The following is a 23,498-nucleotide window of genomic DNA, read 5'->3' on the forward strand; positions in this document are numbered from 1 at the left end:
ATTTGCTGCCTGATGCCTGAGGCGGACAAAATTCGTCCGTACACTCCTACTAACTATAGGTAGAGTAGAATGTTCGAATTGATGAAAATCGATGACTGAGATCTTCTACCGGTACAGAAAATATGGTAGAGGTACACAGGCCAGACTTTATTATACATATACCCGGCTTCCAAAACCACACAAACGCCACAAGATGCGATATCAACTAGATACAAGAGAAGAGAGTTTGCCTAATAGTCGTCATTTATCAGACCGGAGTTCCTTGGCCTGAGTCTCATCGGATTGAGGCTCTGGGGAATGAGGTGCCCTAGATAGAGCTTCCTCGACGTGAGGCTCCTGTGGTGGTGCTGTCTCAGAAAGAGAGTCCTGGGGTTGTTCTCGAGATCCAAGCTCCTCGGCCTGAACCTCTTGTGGCAACGGATTCTGAGACTGAGCCTTTCGGGGCTGAGGCATTTCGGATTGGGCAATCTCCTCGGCTCGAGGCTGCGGAGATAGAATCTGCTCCCATAGAATCTCTTGGAGATTTTCGACTTTAGCCTCCTCCAACTGGGATTTCTCGAGTTGAGGCTCCTCAGCCCGAGTCTCCGGTGGCTGGGTCTCCTGAGGTTGAGAGACTTGCGATTGGGGCGCTTCAAACTGAGATTCCTGCAATGAAGGATGCTCTGATGGAGACGTGGGCAACTGAGACTCCGGAACCTTGAAAGGTGGTAACTGAGACGATGACACCTCAGAGCTTAGCTCTGCAGTATCCACTCCAGAATCTCGCCTCTTTCTAGCCTCTACCGCTGCTTGGAGGTGCGCGGCAAATTTGCGACGCTGCTCCTTAGTCGGATGAATAATCCTATGGCGAAACCGCTCAAAGATCTCCATTTTAGAGTATTTGCGCAGTGCCAACGACTGCTTTTTGAGCTGATTGCGAGCCTCCTCAGAAATTTGTCCTGGTACACTATATTTCAGAACATTGTCAATCAGCTGTCGCATGCGCGTCAATAATGTGATTAAAGTGTGGCCCATTGGACCGTCACGCACAGGCGGACCCTGGTCGGCGCCCGGCTGGCGGAACAGCTCGGGTGGCCCGTCGATGACCTCGTCCAAGGCGACCTTGAGCGAGGCGATGATTGGTTGAAGCTTTTCGATCGCTAGGAGCTCAAGGGCGACTTGTAGCTCGCGGACCTGCTTTGAGTAGAAGTTGGAGATATCGGCGCGAAGTAGGCCCTTGGATCGGCCCCGTTTGATCGCGTCGAGATCCTCCAGATCGAGAAGCGCTTCCGGCGTAGCTTCAAGGTACTGGACGAGGTCAAAATATCCGTTTACGGCTCGGGTGTCGGGGATCATGAGATGCTTATCCATCATGGACAGTAACTCGCTAGCGTGCTTGAAAACCATGTAGTTGTTGCGGTCACGCCGACAGACGCCCATCGCGATGTGGAAGTAGACGCCTTCGACTACGCCGGATGGGATGATCTGGGAGCGGATCACATCGACTGCCATACGGCTAGAGCGGCTGATGCGGAGAATGCGTAGATACGCTTTGTAACACTCTTCGTCCGGGGTGACACGGTAAGGGACGTCGTCCAGTGTAAGATGATTCCAGTAACCTTTGCCGGTAGTTCCCCACTCCTGTGTAAGCAACGCCGCCCTCATAATGAGCGACAGATCCCCGGGGGTTAAGGGCATGTAGTTTGGGCCTGTAGATGGGGGGTCCGGGGGTATGCCGCGCTCCAGTGAATATGGCTGAGCATCTGGAGAAACAACGGGGTTGAAGATATCCTTGAAACCATTTTGCTCCTCCGCTTCCACCTCGGCCAGTTCCTCGGGCTCTATATCTTTTCCGAGCGAGATGTAATCCCCAGATTCATTAACGAATGGAACAGCTTCTGGGCTCCGAACAGCCTTACTTCTAGAGGCCTTGGATCTCTGCGACGGGGCATCAGAAGGCTTTCCGGAAAGGATAGGAATCCCTGTGGTCTGGTGGTAGAGATAGAACACTTCGTGCATGTGGCGATCCATGGGACCTTCTAGGAGAAGACTTGCCATGGCAGAAGCAAGCTGATTCTTCATCTCAATCTGCCCCTGTTTCCACCGGTATACAACATCAGTCCATACTCTCTTACCCTCTGTCAAGGCCAAGAGCCTTCGGCGGTGGACTTTGAGCTCATCATTGGCCCATAAGTGGGCAAGATCCTGATGAAGCGAGCCACGGATGGCGTTCAGGATGATGGTATAGGTAATGTCGTCCGGGGATCCCGGCCCTTCCTCGGGAAGTTCTCCAGCGATTTCCCAAATCGTATCCAGATGATTGTGGCGCGCACAAACGCTTAACATGGCGTTGGTCATGATGATGTTCGGCTTGATTTTGGAAGAGGGCAGCCTTAACTGCTGGAAAAGCCTAAGTGCCTGCGTCACTGGGTGGAAGCCCGGCTGGGGCTCACTATTTTTGAACCCATCCAGCATGATCGTATACGAGAATTCGCTGGGTAGAACACCGCGCTTTTTCATCTGCATCATCCACCAGTTAGTAAAAGCGCCCCTTTAAAAGCAAGTGTAAACAAAACAGACAGAGCGAGGAGAGGGAAGGAGAAACCCACATCATTCCAAAACTTCCATGCAGCCATCGGACTCCCCGCCTTCATACAATGAGCCAGGATCTGATTCCAAGCAACTACGCAATCCAATCTCTCACGCTGCGCCATACGCACAAGCGTCGCAGCCAGCAACACATCGCCCTGCGAGAGTAGCCGCCTTACCCGCTCCGTTAGCATTGTCCGATCCTTTATCCATCTCAACTCCATCTCTGCCGCCTTCGAAGGAATCTTCTGGATCTTATTACTTGCGATCTGAAACAACGGATCATTTTCCCTGATCTTGCGGGGAGTCCACGGCCCAAAAATCTCGGCGCCTTCTTTTCCGACTTGTCGCTTGCGGGTAAAAGGCCTGTGAGGTTTAGACCAGGTCGTAGATTGAGCCTCGACATGCTTTGTGAGACCTCCGTGCGTGCGTTTATCCTCATCTGCGACTGCATCCTCGTCTCTAGGTCCATCCTCTTCGCCGAGTGTATCATCCTCTTTGACTCTTAGACTGCGTTCAAGATTAGACCAATAATTCAAGAGCCGTATTTGAGATTGTGCCGTGAGGGAGGTAACGGCTGTCTGCGCGGTTTTGAGGGCCGGCGCGAGCGGAGAACAGCTCCGCGGAGCATTTGCCCATTGCAAGCTTAGAGGCGCCCTTAGGGCCGCACCAGAGGGAAACCGCGTTCGAAGAGCAGTGGCATGGCTGCAGCGAAGCATCTATTCTGAGAGTCGAAGCGGCGATGATGCGATTTTATACTGGCAGAACCGATCTGGTCCCGTGGCGCGCGGAGTTTGAAACGTTCACGACTGGAGCGAGCGGAATTGAAAAATCGTACACGAAGGAAGGTCGTTGGTAGTCAATTAGCGGATTATATTTTCTGCAGGTCGCTGAAAGCAAATAAAAAAGGAATAAATGAACAAGGAGCGTTAAAAGTTGGATGCTGCTGGATTCTAGCAATGAGGAAAAATGGCCACGCCGATTGCGATGCTGGAAAATCATCACTAGCGCAGGATAACAGGCCCAGACCGTATCAGCACGTGACCATAGATTCTTCAATACAAACATCCACTCCCAGTGTTTTGCCAATCAGTAATCGAGGTTTCACTAGGCGATATACTCCGTATAATGTCCAGGAAATGGTCTTTCTTTATGGTATAACGTGTCTTTGCCCGGATCTCATCACACAATTGCTTGGTACTTGACTCCGACGGCGCAAAGCACAAAAGCACAACTACAAGACAAGACTTTCGATTTCTCCAGTCAAACCAAAAGATCCCTCAATTCTTTTGCGGGCAAACACAAAACACTGCGCGGACGATAAACTGGTTGCCACTGCAGAAGTACATACAGATATACCCAGAGTCAACTAAACCATCCACGACTAACTCACTAGCCCAACCAGAACCACTCGGTCCCCTCGCATCCGAATCTGCCGAGTCGAAGTCCCATACTTCCACCCTGATCTCAATACCAGACGATCCGGCGATTCCGAAACCGAGCCTAGCACCACCCAGTTCCAGTCTCAGTTCCAGTTTCAAAATGACAAACAGCCAGTGGCGAAACGCACAGACGGAGTACACTTGTCACGACTCCCTAGTATGATCGACCTCTCGAGTCTCGGCTCTACCCTTTAGCCTCTAGCCCAAGCCATACTCCGTAGTCCATCCGCACCTTAATATCCCCGAATCTCTGACAAGTAACTCTTGACTAGCGTTAGTCTAGAATCTAACGTTTAGCCTTTTAGCCACGCCATCCCATTCCACCCCCCTCAGCGGGCCCTAAAAAACGGGCTGCCAGCGGCAAGCCTAGTCCTAGGCCCTGACACCCGAACCAAGATTTCCTCCCCGGGCCCCAAAGATGGTTACTTTACTAGTAGTTTCGACTCCCGAGGGTTTACTTTACTAGTGCACTCCCCTACATACCTAGGTAGAAGTCTATGGTAAGATTCTAGTCGTGCACGGTGCAAGGGACAGGGCCAATGCAATCCCATGCCACGGCGACGGCTGCGGCTGCGGCCCGGCAACGCAACCTTCTTAGTAGAGTTTGTATGTACGTATTAGAGCATGTCGGCAATAGTGGCCACCCCGGAAAATTCAAAACATAGTCTAGGTAACCGCTAGTAAGGCAGGCCGCGGGTTAGTTTAACTAGCTAGCTTTGAATCTGCGATACTAGTCCACTTAACCTGTCAAGGTGTGACTAGTCCCATACGAACCAACCTAAACCGAACTGCATGTCCATCTGCACAGGCCACAGGCCACAGGCCACAGTGCAATGCAGAGTCCAAGCATCCAGCAGCAATAACGCCCCGGCCCCGCGCCCCGCGCATACATTAGTCCAGTCTAGTCTAGTCTCTTCCAACGCCCGCGGCGTACGCATGTACATACCAAGACCGGCTGTGCTCAGTGGCTTTAGCCCTTGTGTCACCACTGGCTACTCAAACTAGTAAACTACAGGCGACAGGCTCTAGTCTCGCCTCTAGAGTCTAGCGTCTAGCGTTGCTCAAGTCACACCACTAATGCTGGTGATCTGTCATTTTGGCCCATTGTTTGGCATTTGTGGGCTCTGGTCGAATCGGAGGGGTTTCCAGTACAAGCGTACTAATGGCCGTTGCAGCGGCTAGGCTAGAGTATGATAATCCTGCTGCTAACGGCCGTTATTGCTGCTAATGCAGGAACTGTTCAGCTTTGACACTCGGCGCTTCTGACGCAAACACGGACGAGGTGGAACATATATATTGGCATAGCGCGGCGGCCCGTCGTCGGCGTCCGCTCGCGAGCTGCAACTGCTGGGTAATAGACCAAAAGTATGATGATGAGGTGAGAGAAGAGCTTGACTGGACATATTCGTAACATCGACCGCTCTGCCATTCAGAGCATACGCAGGACAAGACCGTGCGCAGAGATAGAGAAAAGAAGAAACACAGGGGATATTGCACATGAATTGAAACAGGTCATAGAGAGAAGGAGAGCACAGATCAAACAACATATAAGAGAGTTTGTCGACAAAACGACATAATTCACAGGTGGGATAAAGCACCGTAGCTAATGCAGATCGCCCCGCCAGACATCCCATATCACATTTCCATAGTCAAGTACCTGCAGAGAGTCGAATCATTCTTTTCTTTCTCATGCAACCATCTAATTCGACAGCGAGGAACAAAGGAGAAAAGAAAAGGTAAACTGGGAAAAAAAATTCAAACATGACGAGGACAGAAGCATGAGTCGCAAGGCCGTTTTTTTGACTGGAGCAAATCGAGGCCCGGAATGGTATCATGTGCGCAAGATCTCAATAAATTAGACCCGGAGGCGGCGATGTGGGATTAGAGGAGGGGTATTGATGTGAAGGTATTAGAACATGCAACCTCAAAAGGGAAAGGTGAAGAGGGACATCTATTGCGGGTAGCTGGTCGATTGGTTTTCTGCGACGCCAACATCGATCAGCTACATACCCTGAAGCAATAGACCCAAGGACCTTCTTTTTGTAACCATGCAGTTTCAAATCTTTTGCTGAAGAGCGTGTCGTTGTTTCTCACATGTTTCGCTCTTTTTCTGACGGCCCGGCCCTAAACAATGCAAACATAAAAGGGCTGACTACTTACGTTGCTGGTACACTTGGCCGCTCTGCCCGTAGGGCGAGTGAGGGTAGTTTGGGGGGTATCCCATCTGTCCGTTGTTTTGGTAGACCATTCCACCAGCGCCAGCGCCGTATTGACCAGGCACCTGGCCTTCAGCAGGCTGGTACCCGATCGGAGGCAGCTGTGGCCGCACTCCGCCAGGGTAAGCAGGAGGCTGGCCACCCTGTGAGGGGTCTGCTGGGTTGGGAGCGTCAACTTGGTTTGCTTGAGCAGCCTGGGCGGCAGCGGCACGCTCACGCTCCTCGGCAACCTTGCGCTGGGCTTCCTCCTCCTTCTTCCGGGCCTTCCATTCCTTTCGGATTTCCTTGAACTCTGAGGTTATAAGTCAGTAACATTATTCGTCACTCAATACTAGGGTTGAGATCCTCGGTAAGTTCTAGCGCTACTGCGATCCGCAACGCTAAAGCTGTGTAACTCGACTAGCGCGTGCCGCAACCCGCACTAGCCCAACCATCACAACTGTGGCTAGCGGCGCGCAAATGTGTATGCCAGATGATGGGGGAAAAAACAGTGTATGCTCACCTTCGGGGGTTCGCTTCGCTCCGTGCGATTGCATCGTAACGTGCGCATTCAGATGGTTCAGTGTGCCGTAAGCCTTTTCGCAGCCATTCCATCCGCACTTGTACATACGTTCAATCTCCTCGTAGCGGCGACGGGGTCGCTTGTGTTGCTGAGCGCCAGGAATTGGAACAAACGAGTAAACCTATGGATCACCTGTCAGTAATCCGCACCAAAGGGACAGATCAAAGATGTTTTGATGAGATAATGCGCCCGCATCTCCACGTCCTGGGAGGTAGCCCGACCGCAACCCCGACAAATCAGGGGGCGTCCCAAGACAACAATCGACAAGAATTGCGCAGCCTTTGGAAATAGACGCCACAAAAATCATCAAAAACATACCTGGCCAGGGCGCGGCCCTGCGGTCGCTGCAGGGGAGGCGGGACCAACCGTTGTGGCAGGGCCATTGTATGGTCCAGGAAGACCGTGCTGATGTTGCCCATACCCATGCCAATCTGGGCGCGCATACATCTGTGGAGGCGGAGGGGGCGGGTGGCCCGGGTACTGAGCCATGTCGTGGCCCTGAGGCTGATAAGGCGAGTAGGGAGGAGGATAGGTGGGGCTGGATGCCGCGATCGAGGGATCTATAGGAACGTCCGCGTCAGACTTCACGTTCGAGTGATTGCGATGGCCATTTGGCTGCCCATCATTCAGGGTGTTCATGGACGGACTTGTTGCTTGAGCCATACCTGCCGCACCGCCGGGTTGGGAGTTCGGCGCGTGATGGTACTGAGGTGGGCGGGCCAGGTATTCGGGGTAGGCAGGAGAGCGCGCGGCGGGAGGCGGCTGGTTTAGACTGTAGTCCGACTGTGGTGTGTTGGACGAAGTTCCGGGGCGGACCTCTGGTTGCGGAGTGTACTGAGGGCCTGGGCGAGACTCAGGCTGGGGCGTGTATTGAGCAGTGGCAGCAGCAGATGGCTGGTCTGCGGCTGTGAATTCAGAATGTGTCGCGGTGGACGGTGGTGGATATGGTGTGTGCGAACCTGACTGCGCGTACTCGGAAGCAGGCCTGTTGTCCATATAATAGGTACACAAGAGTCGCCGCTACTGGACGGGAAAAGGATATCCCTGGTGTTCCTCCAAGCTAGCCTCGCGTGCCTGCTGATAGACGCGTCGCAACGACACAATGAGCTTGTGGACGCAAGAATAAGAAAACGGGCAGGCTGTGCCGAAGCGACAGGTGGTGGTAGTATATGGAAATGGGGAAGAGGATTGGTTTGGGGAAGAGATCCTAGCCTGATCCCGTGGGCGGAAGAGTCTTGGAGATCCCCTCTTGTTGGAACGTACAGGCTTAGTGTGGTTGGAGGGAGGGAGGGGGCCGTGTGTGACTGTGCGGTGTTCAGGAACAACAGGCACGTTCAGGATCGGGAGTTGGCTGATGGATAAGAAGTGCAGCAGTGGCAGAGGCCGAGAGGAGGTGGAAAGAAAATAAAGGAAGGATCGACGCGTAAATTATGGGCGCGAAAACAGCTCCAGAGCCCTCCAACTCAAGCGATTAAAAATTACCACCGGGTTGGCGATGCGAAATGTAACGATACTATAGACGGCCGGACCTGAAAATTGAATGTTTTGGTCGCGGAAGCCTGGAGGAGGTGCAGACAGCGTTGGGTCGCGATGCTTAATCACTTAGTCGCCTTTTAGGGTGACGGGGAATGGCTCTTGCAGGTGGCGGTAGGCACGACAGCAGCCAGCTCCAGGAAGGGGGGACGACTGCGCTCTGCGGTCCGGTGGAGGAAGCCAAGCCAGGCGCGAAAAGAAAAAAAAAAGTGGAAATAATAGTCAAATCACCACTTTACAAGAGGGGAGCTAAGATATAGAGTGAAATCCACCAGCTCAAAAGGGTGATAGGGCAGGAGACGATGCCTCGATCCAAGTGGCAAGCTGGGTCGCACAATCGCCCTAAAAGAGACCGGAGAGAAGATGGTTTGACTCGACCCGGGAGAACCAGACCTGAGCAGGAAAGGCGCGTCTTAAAGAGTTCAGGAGCCCTCGTTCTTCGATCATTCCAGCACTTTTGAGAGGAGAAAAAAACGCACAGCGGGCAGCCTGAGTCTGCGAGCACCTCGTGGGATCCGAGGATACGGTGGAGCGGCGCGTGGGCCCGTAATTTTCGTCCTCTTTCCTCTCGCAAAGAGAAGCTGGAGCCTTGGAGGCGAAGATGGCAAAGTGGTCAATAACGGAGAGGGTGAAATTAAAAGAAAAAAAAAATTCAGGGAGAACAGAAGGTCCTGACAGGAGTGTAATACGCAGTCAAAGTGGTAAAGGGGGGTTGGTTTTGGTATGGTCACGGTTTTTCTGTGGGGCCGCCTGGAGGATGAAATCTCATTTGCTCGTTTTGCACTCTCTGCCCAGGTGGGAGCGGAGTGCTGTCGCTTTCTGGTGACGGGGCCCGTTGACTGACCCACTCTCTCGCTGTGTGGTCAGATTATTCCAGCGGAAAATAATCCTGAGCATCAAATCAATCCATCCTGTCTTTCTCCTCGTGGTCCCCTTTCGAGTTTCCCCTCACTCTCGCAGCCTCTGTGACTTTTTCGGACCCGGCTAAGCTTTCCTTGTCTGGTTATTCCTTGATATTATTACCTTTTCTTTTTATTCCCGAATCCCCTCCCCTCGCACGGCACACTCGCGGAAAGTGGCGAGCATGAGCGAGTCAGTCTGATGCAACCCCTTATTCCTGCATTGATTCTGCGCAAGGTATCTCTCTCATGTAGTGGGAAGATAGCAGGTGCCAAGCATAAGGAAGCACAGGTATGAAGTTAAGAATAAGTTGATAGTCAAAGATAGTGGTAGGGATTTAGAGCTTGGATGGTCTACCCGCGATTTGGGCCGGACGGTGCGCGTGTTGGTCGCGAGTCTGTTGTGAACCTAGCGCAGATGGCCGTGGGTACAGCGAAGAATCGTTGGACACCGTTTCTCGCAGCGTGGATTGAAAGATGGCACTATGAGATGGCGTGCCCGAGAAACGGCTGGAACGGTACACCTCTCCGTAGCGGACTAGTCGAAAAGGGGCTGTAGCGTAAGTCGGGGGTTAGACTAAGTAGTGACGAGCGCGTGCAGCGCGCGTGGTGGAGGCTGACGGAGCATATCCAGACATGAAGGCAATGCCTCATGAATTCGCAAAACATGGTTATTATTATCGCTCTGGCTGCGCTGGACAAATCGACAGACGGCAGAGATTGATGCTACGTAATAGATATCACTGATATCAACAAAAGCACTCTGTGAGAATGAAAAATCATGGGCAAAAAAGACCTGATAGGCAAAAAACGGGGCGGCTAATGCCGGTCATGGGTGGATGGGTTCCCAGCGACTGGTGGGAAAAGGAGGTCACCATCCTGCAATGGTCACCTGTTGCCCACGGAGGAATCGCCGATGGGGGCACCGCTGTGGGGAAGGGAAGGAGTGAGATAACCTGAGCCCCTTTCAATCAGGAATTTGATATCATCAGTGTCTGAATGATACAACAGCTTTGCACTTCTTCAAGCGCTGGGTTTCTTCGAGCCAGCACGGCTGGACAAGTCCCGAGAAAGCGGACTCCCGACCTCGGAGGCCTGCCTAGTGCTCTTTTGCGCAAGTCAGGAACGCATTGGTGGGGAACACGAAGGTTACGACCCAATCACTGTCGAAGAAAATGGGGCCATTTGACAAATTAACTTTATCCTGATTCTGGTTAGTCATGTCGGTCACTCTCAGGCTTCGGATATTCCAGCTTGCTGTCAAATATTGGCGATGGCAGGTCTTTCGTCATCCGTAGCATAGAGCTATGCCCAGTATGTGTGTATAAAGGTATATGTGGTCGGTAGTGTTCACAGGGAGCTCAATCGAACCTGATAGGAGACACTCGGCCGGAGCAGAGCTGTGCGGAACTGCGAATGGTATGAGGACAAAATGGGCCACAAGAATCGGGGTCTGTGGAGAGCCGTCAAGATCCACTGAAGCTTGAAAGCATCATCAACTCTCAAGGCCTGACTGTCCCCGTCAGAATGTCAGTCCGGTCAAAAGGGTCGCCATTCATCAAACACAGATGTTATGGGTTGTCGAAAGTACCGCTCCACCGGAGAGAAGCTGTGCCTGTGAGGGTTGGATCGAGTCCGAGGCAAACTCAAAGACAAAGGGCATCGCGTTGAATCTACCGAACCGAGCACATAATAAGATTGATATCACCTGATAGGTCGAGAGGCAGCTCCTTTATGAACACCGCCCATGCAAGCGGAGGCTTGGTAGCATTCTGAAGTTCGAAGAAGCGTGACAAAGATACGGAGCGCCTCGCGTATTTTCTTCTCAAGAGCTTCTTTCCGGCTGCTGTATGGAGAGCATTCCCACCTGTCGAGTTGTCATTTTGTCGTGATAGTTTCCACAGCGGAAAAGGGGTGGCTCTGAGAGGGAAGCAACTGCGCGGTTTAAAGGTCAAGGTCGAGATGGGGGCGCAACCTGGAAATGCAAGTCTCCAACCTCGGAAGGTCCCCTTCAGCTGAGTGTGATGTCTGTTCGCTGATTGGCCTTACCCCGCGCCGGCGGAACTCGCGCAGAAAAACAACCCACTCTGCTGTGCTCTGTGCTGCGCGCATCGGTGAGGATTCCGAAGGTTCGAGGAAAGAAAAGGTGGTTTCAAAAAACAAAACGTAATTGGGTCCCGCGTATTTAAATCTGCTTCTGGTTCGTTGCAAGCGACGGTGATGACAGAATGTGTGTAACACTTTTATCATCGCATTGCGACATTGATTATTGTCATCTCCAGGGTCGTCTCGGTCAGCATCCGAGATTTGACGTTGATTGAACTTTGAAGAGCCCCTGCTTGGGAAGGGTCATTTGGGCGATTTCTACGAGGCGCGACTCGGGGTGATCTGCTCCGCTTTCCCTACAGAAGGTATTGCGAAATATACTGGAGACTGTCTTGCATTTCTCCGAGTGCACCTCGATTTAGCAACGATGGTGCATGAACGAGTCTTCGGCTTTCAGCAAAGAGCCTCCCTGAAGTATACAACAAGATCATCCCTTGTTTGCCGCTCGCGTTGAAGTCTAAGCTATTTTGGTGCCAAAGTCTGATCCACGTGGGCGACTACATCGTTGGCTGAGGGCTGCACCGGAGCGTCTTAGTATCCTCTAGCCAGCTTAACAACATCCCTAGAGTGCACCTTGTTTGTAGTTCGAGCTTCGGATCTGCTGCATGAATCAGCGGCTGATTTTTGGTTGAAGAACCGAGTTCAGCGACTCGACAATGCGACATGCATGAGAGCGAGCAAAAGAAAAAAACTTTTAAGAGGGCGCGTTCGACTTCAGCTGTTACCCCTGATCCCCTGCAGCTGTTGAAGTGACCAGGTGCATTTTGCGAATACCAACGTGCAGCGAATCAGGTGCCAAGGGCAAACAATATGTGTGTCAATGATTTTCTAGATAGCCGCGCTCGTAAAACGTATTTATGCTTGTGGAACGCATCTCCAATCTCCGTGGATCCGGAAGCGATGATAGAAAGAGTGGCTGACGAATCGACGACAGCTCCGAAGCTCGACTCCGGGCGTCGGACAGAGTCACGGACGACAGCCGTCCCTAAAGTCCAAACTCAAAAGCAAAGAAGACCTGGCGTGATAGTGGGCAAAGGTCTCAGAGCAACTCAAGCTGGGAGCCAAGACATCCCAGATGTCACTCTCTTCGCAAGTTCGCGTAGTCTGAACCACTCAAAAAGGCACTTGGCTTTCTATGAGCCACCGAAAGAGAGGGTCGCGCGGTCAGCTTATGGGAATGGCTGACTGCGCCGTTGTTCTGCGAGATAGCAAAAGTACAAGCGCTGAGATCCGGGGAAAGGAAAGACACTGGACGGAGGTTGTCCAGGCTCTCCACGATATTAGCCGGAGGGCGAAAGGACCTTGGGATATCGGCTTACTGTACCCGACGTGACGGCGAAAAAGGTGCAAAAAAAGCGAGTACGAAGAGCCTGGCATGTGCATGCACGAATGCTACCTCGCTGCTTATTTGAAAAGCGACAAGAGGAGCGTTCAACAGCTGCCTCGCTTGTAAGGTTTCAGGGGAGTTGATGCTCATTGGGCGGCATTTCTCCGACGACAGAGCATGCCAAGCAACATGATTCAACAGCAAAGCTGTTTTTGCCCCGATTAGGCAGGCGAGTGGACAGTCATCCAAGTGTCATCGGGTCCGACGGTCCTCGACTGAGGAGGAAAATTAACGACCAAGCATCTGTCGGGAATCGCGCGACGCGATATATGATCCTGGCGGACGGTCAGAACTCTCGAGGCGGTTGTGTGTTCCATGCATGTTCTACGGCGACTCTAGATGGGAGTCCCAGCGCTGAGCGCACCCATGGGCGGTGCCGGTTCACGCCATTCCGGCTTACCTGGCAGATTTGGTTCCTCCTGTCCAATCTCGTCCCCTCGTGATTTTATCAGCAGAAATCCCGAGTCCCGCGCACTCGACTATGAAACTCTAACCCGCAGGCATAGGTGGGCTAGTACATATCGATGCTAGCACCTCCAGGCTTGCTAGTCATTAGCGTGCTCCCTACCCGAGCCACGGCCCATCATCCTTGTTTTTTTTACTGCTAACCAGTTGCAGGATAGCCTCATACCGTCTCGAAACCAGCAGGCGTTTCCTGTCATACACACCGAATACAACAAGAGAGTCGAGAGTGTCGCAGTCTTTTCCCGAGTCGATAAGGACCATTCGTGCTCACCTCTGCTCTGCGCAGCGCGTTCGTTCATAACGGGACCCCAGATGCACAATGCCAACTTGGGACTCTAGGATGGAGCACTCCCCTCCTCTCCTTCAGCCGTGGCCCACAGTAATAACAGCCAGATCTCAGAGGGAAGGAGACTCGAGAGGTCACAGGCATTTCCGTGGAGGAAGGGTTGGACCTGCTCGGTCAGATCTCCACCGAACAGCGCTGCTCGTCTTGATCCCAGGACCCATGGTTTTCAGTCGCTCGTCGGGATAAGTACGGGTGAATTGCTCCAAATTTATCCTTCTCCCCACACCCGGCGGCCATCTTTGCTAGCACATGATCTCGGCTAGGAACGCGCTGGCCAGAATTCGGTACACCCCGCTTCATGTTCAGCCTCCGAGTCAAATCATAGAGCTAAGAGCACTTGGTCATGTTTCCGGTGGACGACCTCATCAGTAATAACATGGCCAGCGTGTCATTCGCTGCTCCGTTAAACAAAACAATATTGGAACACAATCGAGTTGGACTCGGTGCCTGAGGCTCCAAATATTATCATGGCCTAAGGCATGATATACAAAACCCCGAGACGTGTGGCGACATCCCTCTTCGATACCGGTGCATGAAAACAGCATCCGTTTTTAGAGTATGTGATCGTCAATCATGTCATGCCTTCGAGCCGAAAGTCAGTAGCCGTCCTTCTGTGCGCAACGGATATTATTTCCCCGTGACGGATCCAGAGGCATGCTGTTGAAATTTCCGTTTATGCATAAGTAGGGCCTAGTATATGCCGGTTATAGTCGCTGTAGTTTCATCTGACGACATGGCTCTCGATGGACTGGTATGTATCAGGACATATATAATACTACTCGACGATACCTGGGTTCCTCAGCAACCCGTTCTTCTCAATAGCGAGCTTAACCGAAACTCGACAAGTGACGTGTTTGTTGATCTTTCCTCTCAACTATATATATTTCAGACGATCGTCAATATATACCAGTGTCGCCCCTGGAACTCATACACTTACGTTCAAAGGGCCCGAGGACACTCCAACCATGTACAGCGTGTTAGTGACCAACTCGGCCTTGAGTTCGTCGCGTGGCTCAATCAAAGATGATCCGAGGCCTATGGGACGGCGAGGAGGACGGGCGTTAGCCTGGAGGGGGTGAGTACTCGGACAGCTACATTTGAAGGATTCATACTTGCAATACCGAAGATTGTTCTTAAACGTGAGATATGATTAGACTGGTGCTACAGACTATCTGAGCCGGTCAAAACCAAGAGCAAGGGACTTTTTTTTCAGACAGAAAAGGAAATGGAGAATTAACATATATCATATGAGTGCATGAGAGAAACGATCCTGTGGTTGTCCAACCGGAAACCTGTAAACTCGAGTAAACCGCAGAAAGAGTCTATCGTGAGATTGACAAACGCCGCCCATAAGAGTTACGAAAGAGATATCTGAAAGCAAAAGCAGGTGTAAAGGAAAATCAACGTCTACCGGATAATATCGGAATACAAGCTCATGACTGCACTGGGACAATGGCATGTGTCTACCAGCGACGGTTGCCACCAATAGGAGCTGCGTTGGAAGCAGTGAAGTTATTACCACCACGACCGCGGCCGCCACCACGACCACCCCAACGGCCATAGCCACCACCGTGGCCGCCGCCGCCGCTGTAGCGGACCATCTCGGCGAGACGGGGATCAATCTGCTGCTTGGCCTCAGAGAGGATAGTAACCAAGTCACGAGCCTGCTTAGAGTCTGGAAAACGGCGTTAGCACAAGTAAAGGTAGCGATCAGAACGTGACTTACTGTCAGTGGTGAAGAAGGTAATGGCGGTTCCCTTGGCACCAGCACGACCGGTTCGACCAATACGGTGAACGTAGTCTTCTGAGTTGTTGGGGTAGTCATAATTCAGGACATGGGTGATGTCGCGAACATCTTGAGACAAACTCATGTTAGCAAACCAGAGCATTAGTCAAGATAACAGCGTGGCATAGAAGCCCGTTTTCAGCCGTGCGAGACGAGATGCATCACTCTCTTCCACGGTCTATCATCTCAAGATCCGTAACGGAATGAAGTCCATATGCTGGCAGATATCGTGGTCCTAGAGCAACCTTGGAATGCAGCTTCAACAGGCCAGAAGAGAAGCCACCGTACTTCTCGACCAACCAGGTCCATAGATGGGAAGAGTCAGAACAGAAGAATAGAAGAATCCTACGTGTCTGTCAAACTGCACTGTGAGTCCAAGGTTCTCCTGGCTTGAGAACCATTTCTGGAGACCCGACAAAGCCTGGACGAGTCAAGTATGCCAACAGGGGCATGTAAGAGAGTCACGCACCGCGTGCCAATGGCACACAGACGTCAATACGGCTGGGACGCTTCACGAAGAAATACAAGGGGGGAGCAGGAAGGGGGGAAGGGGGAGAAGGCGCAGTTTTATCATACCAATACCACGAGAAGCCACATCAGTAGCCACCATGATGGGGCTCTTGCCCGTCTTGAATTCGTTCAAGACCCAATCTCTTTCTTGTTGTTGCTTGTCACCGTGGATGGCTGATGGAATGTTAGTTTACTGAACGGTCAAACATGCAAAGAAGAGAAACTCACAAAGGGCTGGCCATCCGTCCTGGCGGAGGAAGCGAGTGATTTCGTCGGCAATACGCTTAGTACCAGTGAAGATAAGGCACTTGTTTCCGCGGTTCTCCATGATCTTCTCGAGATGCTTGATCATCTTGTCGCGCTTCTCGAAGTCTGAAACAACTTCAACGATTTGTGTGATGCGGTGGTTAGCAGACAGATCCATGGAACCAATGTTAACCTGAATGTAGTCGTTGAGGAAGTCGCTGGCGAGCTGGCGGACTTCCTTGGGCCATGTAGCGGACCACATGCAAGTCTGACGGTCAGGGCGAATCTGGCCAATGATCTTGCGAATCTGGGGCTCGAAACCCATGTCCAGCATGCGATCAGCCTCGTCAAGGACAAGGTAAGTAACACGGCGAAGGTTAGTACGGCCAGCCTCAAGCATATCGATCAGACGACCGGGAGTAGCAATGCAAACTTCGACACCACGGGACAGATCACGGATCTGAGGACCCTTGGGAACACCACCGTAAACGCAAGTGTTCCTGATGCGAGAGGACTTTCCGAACTTTGTGATCTCAGTCTGAATTTGGACAGCCAATTCACGAGTGGGGGCGAGGACAAGGACGATAGGACCGTCGCCCGGAGCAAGAAGGGGCTGGGCGTTAATGTGGACGATAGCAGGGAGACAGTATGAAAGGGTCTTTCCGGAGCCGGTCTCGGCAATACCGACAACATCGCGACCAGAAAGAGCCATAGGCCAACCCTGGGACTGGATAGACGTGGGCTTCTCAAAACCCTGAGCCTTGACTTCGCTCAGAACGTACTGGGGGAAACCGGCCTCGTCGAAAGTCTCGACGGGGCGAGGAACGTTTCTTCCCTGCACAGTCATTTCGCACTTCTTCCGGAACTCATCGACCTCGCGCTGAGAACGGTTTGCAACATCGGGGTGCTCCTTGTAGAAAGACTTCTCGAATTTGGGGAGGGTGTCCAGATCTAAGAGAATGTTAGTATGCGTACGATATCGAACTTGGCTTTGTAGTCGACTTACCCCAGTCTTGCTTCTTCAAGCCGGCTCCTAGGTTAGACATACGGTCGCCACCAGCACCACCGGCAGCACCACCACCGCGTCCATAACCACCACCACCACCGTAACCACCTCCTCCATAGCCACCACCTCCGTAGCCGCCGCCACCACCGTTGGAGTAGCCGTTGGAGTAACCGCCACCGCCGCCGGCGCCGTTCTGTCTAGAGCTGGAGAAAAACGTCTCAGCATGTGCTAAATGGAGATAATGAAACTCGAGCGAGAATGACGGCTGGATCGATTTCGTGAAACGCTGGCTGGGCTCTGAAATCTCTCATCCGCTTCGAAGCATGGAAGAGTCGAGTCCAAAGTGTTATCCAGCTGGTGCCACGAAACGCGTTCAAACGATCTCTCTTCGCTTTCGAGTCAGTTTCCAGGGACATGAGTTATATGACATACCGATAAGAATCGCGCTGGTAACCACCGCTGCCGCCGTATGAAGACATGGTGAAGTCTAAGTGAGATGCTTGTTCTTTGGAAAATGAAACCGAATTTCTCAACGTGAGAGAGAAAAAAACACCGAAGGACAGGGGGAAAACAGGGAGAGAGAAAAGGACAGTGAGGAAAACAGAAATTCTCCGAGAAATGGGAGATAAGAGAGATATCACAACGATATCAAGAGAAGAGAGAGAGATGAGGATGAGGATAAGAGAGAAAGAAAAATCGGGCGGGAAGCAGAGAAAAGGAAAAATAGTGGAAGGAAGGCGCTGAGGCAACGTTTGCTCTTTCCGGCTTAGTGCAGGGGAAAATCTCGACACCGCCGGCTTTATGTAAGCAGATCGCGGGTGGCGTTTGGCCCAAAGAAATGGAAAAGACCCGGCGCGTCTTTGATGTTTCGTTGTTTCTCTCGTTCGAGATAAAAATGGATTTTTCCGAAGTTGTGGTTGGATAGTCGAGAAGCCTTTGCTCACCTTGAAACAAGATTGTTCGAAGCAAGCCAATGCGTCGTTCCTGAGATCAGGCTGAAGCCTGCGATATACCGCTTTGTTAGTGAGCGGGCCGAATTAAAGTTTCGGTGATAGTAGATGGCGATATTTTTTTTTGATCGGATCGATCCAAGTTCCACAGACTGCTCTGGCAAATTTTGGATGCAAATTCTGCAGATTGAGCACGTTTCTTCATATATACATATATCCAGAAGGCCCTATATGTGGTATTTACTGGCGGCCACTTCCAAGTCCCATGCTCCAGAACTCAATCTCCAACTCAGTTGCTCTGATGAAGATTTTGATCAACTCCTCCATCCGAGAAGGCGAAACCTTTCTCATATGGGTTTCTAAAAGTTCTGGAACACTGTCAGCAAGGAGAAGTTTAGCCGTTTAGCCGAAAAAAACTTACCAGACCCCAATCGAACAGCCTCAGTGTAGTCTTCCGCAACATAGTTCTCAATCCACTTCCAGTATCGGTTGCCATCTCGAAGAGTCTTTTCCTCTGTATATAATCTCTGCGCTATAGCGCCGTATCCGATTAGACAGGGAGCCAAAGCAACTTGTAGTGCAAGCCAGTCCTCCGACTGGCCGACATCGAGGATGTATCTGCTGTACGCGGTGCATTCTAACAATCATTAGAACATAGGAGAACGACTGAAGCCGAGAAGGCATAAGAGCACTTACCCATTTTCTCCGGTAGTTTTTCCATCTCTTCTTTGGACAACCCAAAAGACGCGCAGTAATCAACGTGCAGCGCGGTCTCTCGCTGGATGTGTAGAACGATCCTGGCAGACTGAATAGCCATGTTAGTTACGACGGTACTATTTTCTCATTCAGTGTATGACAACTTACTGCAGCTATGGATTCCATGTCTTTCGCCTTGTAAGAAGCAAGTGCATTGCTCCGAGCAAATTGGACCTGTTGAAGCTACTTAGCATGGGATCGAATTTGGGAAGGTGACACGTACGAGGTATAGATAGTCTTGCGCCAGGTATTCTTTGAATCGTTCAACAGGAAGTGAGCCACTGCCAAGTCCCAGCACAAATTCATGCTCCGTGAACTTCTTCCATATTGACTGTACGTCCGGACGATCCAAGACGTACTCTAAGAAGCGACCTCTAAGTAAAGCATTAGTCGTTGTATAGTATGGAGAGGAAAAGGATAAGAGCATACGGTGCAAATGGTAGCGAGTACATGGAGTGGAAATGGTTGATTGGCCCACTCCCCTTTCCGAGTTCCGAGCTCGTCTTGATTCCGGCTTCAACGAAGCGGACGGCGCTGCGCACAGCTCTTTTCAGGTCCTTTCCATGCGCGAGATTGGCAGCTATCGCAGAGGCGAGGGAACAACCGGTCCCATGAGTGTTCTTCGAGACTAGATAGTCCGTTTCGAACAGAGTGATTCCTTCCCCGTCATAAAGGATATCAACGACCCTCGAGGCCTCGTCCGGATTCTGCGCAGCCTTGTGATCTTTTGTAAGGGCTAGATGGCCACCTTTTAGCAAGACAGCTTTAGGACCCAATGCAGCAACCTGTTTTGTCATCTGGATGAGCCCCTCTAGATCCTCTGGATCAGAGACGTCCTGCCCGGAGTCTTTTAGAAGAAGTTTTGCCTCCGGGATATTGGGTGTGAGGACAGTCGTTAGAGGTAGTAACTTGATCCGGAGACCCTGAACAGCCGCTTCTGGTAGTAATTGGGAGCCGCTGGTGGAGACCATCACCTTCCCACTAGTTAGCCGGACGCGCGAGTTGGGAGTCATAGGGGGAGGTACCGGATCCAAGACAACAGATGGAATTTGATACGACTTAAGGGCGTCCGCAATGACATCAATCGTCTCCGCGGAGGAGAGCATTCCTGGAGACGGTATCAGAACACTCATATAAGTCCCAGACAGCTGTTTAGGTTGTCAGGCCATACCCAGTTTGACGACATCAGTACCGACATCGTCAAGATTGGCGTTGATTTGCTTCTTGACAAACTCTGCGGGGACGACAAAGATGTCTTGCACACCGAGCGTGTTCTGTGCAGTAAGGCCGGTGGTCGCCGTTAGGGCATAGCACCCATGCGCAGCAAGAACCCTTTGATCAGCTTCCAGGCCACTAGATGCGGGGGCATTGCATTAGCAGAGGGTCTGGAGGGGAAATGAGGGGTGTGCCATACGCGCCGCCTGAGCTGTCGGACCCCGCGATGACGAGGACGCGGCTGACTGCCATGACGGAGGCCTTCAGATTTTGAGGGGGACACTTGATATAGACCCGAGATCACTGAAAATCTCGCGCCAAGGTTGATTCGCGTCAGTTGGCAGCGGGCATTGCGGTTCATTTCCACAGAAGATAAAGTCACTTGATTGGTGGAGAGTGGGGTATCCCAAAGCGGTTTAGCCGCTTTCTATAGAAGACATCGCTGTGCTAGACAGGAGGAAAATGCTTGAATAAATTATCATGCCATTAAACTGTGGTGTAAGAGCTAGGTATACATAGAATTGTCCTCTTCTACATAGAACTTCTGCAGCGAGAAATCTCGAGTCATAGTGGAAGGAACGTGTTCCTAATAGAGTGACCAAAACATGCTCATTTAACCTTGTGCTCTTTCCTTCACCTCGAAGCTGGATGATTCCCACTTTTATTCTCTCCCGGCTTCCTCTTAACTTTCTCTGTTTGCTCTCATCTTGCGCCCGTGTTACTCATTCACAAATAGAGCTCGCCTCATTTTCGTGGACCGCATCTCGCTCCTCCTCGAGTCTCCTCTGCCTACAACCACCATTGTGATTTGACCTTTATTTGTTCTTGACAGTGACTCTTCACCTCATAATATGGCCACTAAAGCCCCCGATAACGTCGCATTAAAGCAGCTTCAGTCCGAACAAGCCGAGCTGCTAAATACCATCGACCGTCTCGCAGAGCTCGGGGTCCGAGAGAAAATTGAGCTACCCCAGGTAGTTGTTTGGGGTCGTCAGTGGCGAGAGAAGGACTTAATCCCAGGAATCCTCTCCGGAATTCCTTTTCCAACCAAGGGAGATGGCCCAGCATCATTCACTACAGAAATATCTCTCCGCAGACACCCCCGCCCGCGCTTTAGAGCTGTGATAGAACCGAGCCTTTCTCGAACGGTGGAGGTCAGAAACCGCTTGCAAGCGTCTAGTCTAAGGGTGTTTACGTCCGAGGGAGACCTTTGGCTTGTCTATGAAGAAGTATTCAAGTATCTGCATTCAACGGGAACCATTACGATTGATGATATTTTGAAGGTTGAGATTTGTGGCCCGGACAAACCGAATGTGACGATCGTTGACCTTCCAGCACTACACTTGTCGACAACTAGCGATGGAGATACCAAACAAGACCTTTCTGTCGCCAGGCAAACCGTGGAGCGTTATATGGGCAATCCCAATAGCATCCTTCTTGCCGTGACGAATGCATCTAATAGACCGAAAACCCTCAGAACCGCAGAGAAGTTTGATCCCAATCTCGAAAGAACAATCGGCATTATTGTACACCCTGATGTGATTGAGCCAAGCTCTGATGATGAGGATAAATGCCTTCAACTTCTTTGGGACGGAAGGGCAAAGTTGCCACATGGGTGGCATGTCATATCGACTGTAGCGCAGCAAGATCCAGCCGGTGATCCAAGTGGTCAGGTGTCTGATAAGCCCCATGTTGGGAAGTGGGCTGAGCTCCCCCAAGAGATTGTGGGATTTGAAAGCCTTCGACGACGCGTCAGTCAATTACTCCTGGAGCGAACTCAACATAATCTGCCCCAACTGATTGCTGCAGCCGAAGGAACGTTAAAAGAGCAACAGGCCAAGCTCACGAAGCTGGGAGTCCGTCTTAGAAGTGTGGAGCAGCAGAGAGGAGAGCTACTGCGTATTGCGTGTGAGTTTGAATCAACTGTCCGACAAGCCCTGTGGGAAACTTACAACAGTGAGTTCTTTGGAGAACCAGGGACATTGTTGGATCCAAATTTCAGTCGGCTTAGAGCAATCATGACAATGTTGCACAACGACTTCGCGGAAGCGATGGTTATAGGGGGTGCGACTCGCCAAATACTCTATGATGACACTCAGTTGATCCCAAGCGATCATGACAATGCCATAAACCGATATCTCCAGGGCTGGGTCCCGAACCCTATAAGGCAAGTTGAGCTCGAAAGAGAGATCAACGACGAGGCACGGCTTAGCCAGGAGGTCGGGATTATGAGCTTCGGAGACCACTCTGTGGTCAGGTCGTTGTTTCAAGCTCAGGTGCAACCTTGGCTAAGCCTGGCACGAATGCACCTGAGGACTGTGTCCGAAGCTGCAACTGAATTCTTGAGACTTCTCTTGCAACACATTGCCCCTAACCACATTGGCCGAGGGATCTATCAAGAGATCATTTCGCCGGCTCTTGAACGAATCGAATATGATCTAACTGAAAAACTGACTGAACTGAGCTCGCATCACACTCGAGCGTATCCGTCCATTTCAAGCAAAACCCTCCTTGATTCATCACAGCGACTCCGCAAGCACCAATCTCAGGGTTCTGAAACTCGTGGCGCTCATCTCATCCCATGTGGACGGTCTGAAGGGTTCCCCAGAAATCAATACGCTCTAAGGATCATTGATTTAGTGCAAGCGTACTACGATGTAAGTACCTGATCCTGTAGTCTCCTTGTATGTGGTCTTGGGCTCGGTGCACTAACACTCATCAGTCTGCGATGATGGTCTTTACAGAGAACATCGCCACGCTGGCCATTGAGAATCGTCTATTGCTGCCTCTAGAGACTATTTTCAGTAGCAAGCGGGTCTGCGAGATGGAGCAGGAACAGATTGAGCGCCTTGTTTCTGAACCAGCTTCATTTGACAACGACAGACAAGCACTCAAGCTTGAAATCAATACACTTGAAGCTTGCCTGGAGATTTGCCGAAGATACATCAAGCCTGTGAGCTTGCTCAAACACCAACGTAGCAAAGGAAAACTGAGTAAGTACAGGTTGTTGAGCCCTATTTGCGAGGGCGCAAGGCAGAGTGGAATACTTGCTAAGTATCCTACAGCATCTTCCTCCCAGACGTCGGTACTGAGCGTTTCCCCCGACATCGATCGGCCTGCCCTAGCCTTTGTGCCGCAGAAGAGAGGGATGGAGGAGACACCGACAGTGGGTATGCGGCCGCAACAGCGAGCCCGCCTGGACGGGAACGGGGACCTGTCTGGTAGGTTTCAATGCTCTTTGCTCTGCTATCGACACTGACTGTATCAAGAATCTTCTATGCCTATGTTCGGAGGTAACCCTGCTAGTCAAACAAACCAGAGTGGGTTCGAGTCGTATTCGGGCACATCTGGAAAGTCGCCCCTAAGAAGCGTTTTCGACCTGGCCTTTGCACCGAGTCCCACTCCAAAGGATGGTCAAGAAGCCTCACCACCAAGCACGCTTGGCTTTGATTTTCAATGGCAGCCTCCTAACTAGTAAGTATGTCTCTGCAAGTTTTCATGGGTG

The 23,498-nt window shown here is 51.5% G+C and overlaps 5 protein-coding genes across 5 annotated transcripts; 2 read left to right on the forward strand and 3 right to left on the reverse strand.

Annotated features, from left to right (window-relative positions):
- Positions 1–6: 6 nt before the first annotated feature.
- Positions 7–3,542, reverse strand: BJX68DRAFT_178522 (uncharacterized protein). The gene is made up of 2 exons (XM_071037172.1): positions 2,589–3,542; positions 7–2,499 (listed from the first exon to the last, which is right to left on the reverse strand). The coding sequence occupies exons 1-2, from the start codon at positions 3,285–3,287 to the stop codon at positions 241–243; spliced, it is 2,958 nt and encodes a 985-aa protein (XP_070903080.1). The 5' UTR covers positions 3,288–3,542; the 3' UTR covers positions 7–240.
- A 2,361-nt stretch (positions 3,543–5,903) lies between these two features.
- On the reverse strand, positions 5,904–8,178 carry BJX68DRAFT_178611 (putative C2H2 transcription factor (Con7)). Its single transcript, XM_071037173.1, has 6 exons — positions 8,052–8,178; positions 7,748–7,895; positions 7,436–7,687; positions 7,107–7,348; positions 6,729–6,909; positions 5,904–6,518 (listed from the first exon to the last, which is right to left on the reverse strand). The coding sequence occupies exons 2-6, from the start codon at positions 7,782–7,784 to the stop codon at positions 6,163–6,165; spliced, it is 1,068 nt and encodes a 355-aa protein (XP_070903081.1). The 5' UTR covers positions 7,785–7,895; positions 8,052–8,178; the 3' UTR covers positions 5,904–6,162.
- A 5,101-nt stretch (positions 8,179–13,279) lies between these two features.
- BJX68DRAFT_229077 (uncharacterized protein) lies at positions 13,280–14,213 on the forward strand. The gene has a single exon (XM_071038959.1). The coding sequence runs from the start codon at positions 13,498–13,500 to the stop codon at positions 13,708–13,710; it is 213 nt and encodes a 70-aa protein (XP_070903082.1). The 5' UTR covers positions 13,280–13,497; the 3' UTR covers positions 13,711–14,213.
- A 774-nt stretch (positions 14,214–14,987) lies between these two features.
- BJX68DRAFT_253062 (DEAD-box ATP-dependent RNA helicase DBP2) lies at positions 14,988–20,245 on the reverse strand (the record flags this gene model as incomplete). Its single annotated transcript, XM_071042654.1, has 13 exons — positions 14,988–15,199; positions 15,251–15,379; positions 15,887–15,994; positions 16,049–17,017; positions 17,073–17,269; positions 18,267–18,390; positions 18,444–18,659; positions 18,719–18,827; positions 19,002–19,152; positions 19,208–19,752; positions 19,804–19,886; positions 19,950–20,131; positions 20,193–20,245. 13 exons carry the CDS (start codon positions 20,243–20,245, stop codon positions 14,988–14,990), a joined length of 3,078 nt encoding a protein of 1,025 aa, XP_070903083.1.
- A 599-nt stretch (positions 20,246–20,844) lies between these two features.
- Positions 20,845–23,468, forward strand: BJX68DRAFT_263116 (P-loop containing nucleoside triphosphate hydrolase protein; the record flags this gene model as incomplete). The annotated part of the gene is made up of 4 exons (XM_071044597.1): positions 20,845–22,650; positions 22,716–22,986; positions 23,059–23,214; positions 23,263–23,468. The coding sequence occupies 4 exons, from the start codon at positions 20,845–20,847 to the stop codon at positions 23,466–23,468; spliced, it is 2,439 nt and encodes an 812-aa protein (XP_070903084.1).
- Between the last annotated feature and the right edge of the window lie 30 nt (positions 23,469–23,498).

This window comes from Aspergillus pseudodeflectus, assembly GCF_044049435.1.
Source record: "Aspergillus pseudodeflectus strain CBS 756.74 chromosome Unknown BJX68scaffold_6, whole genome shotgun sequence".
NCBI lineage: Eukaryota > Fungi > Ascomycota > Eurotiomycetes > Eurotiales > Aspergillaceae > Aspergillus > Aspergillus pseudodeflectus.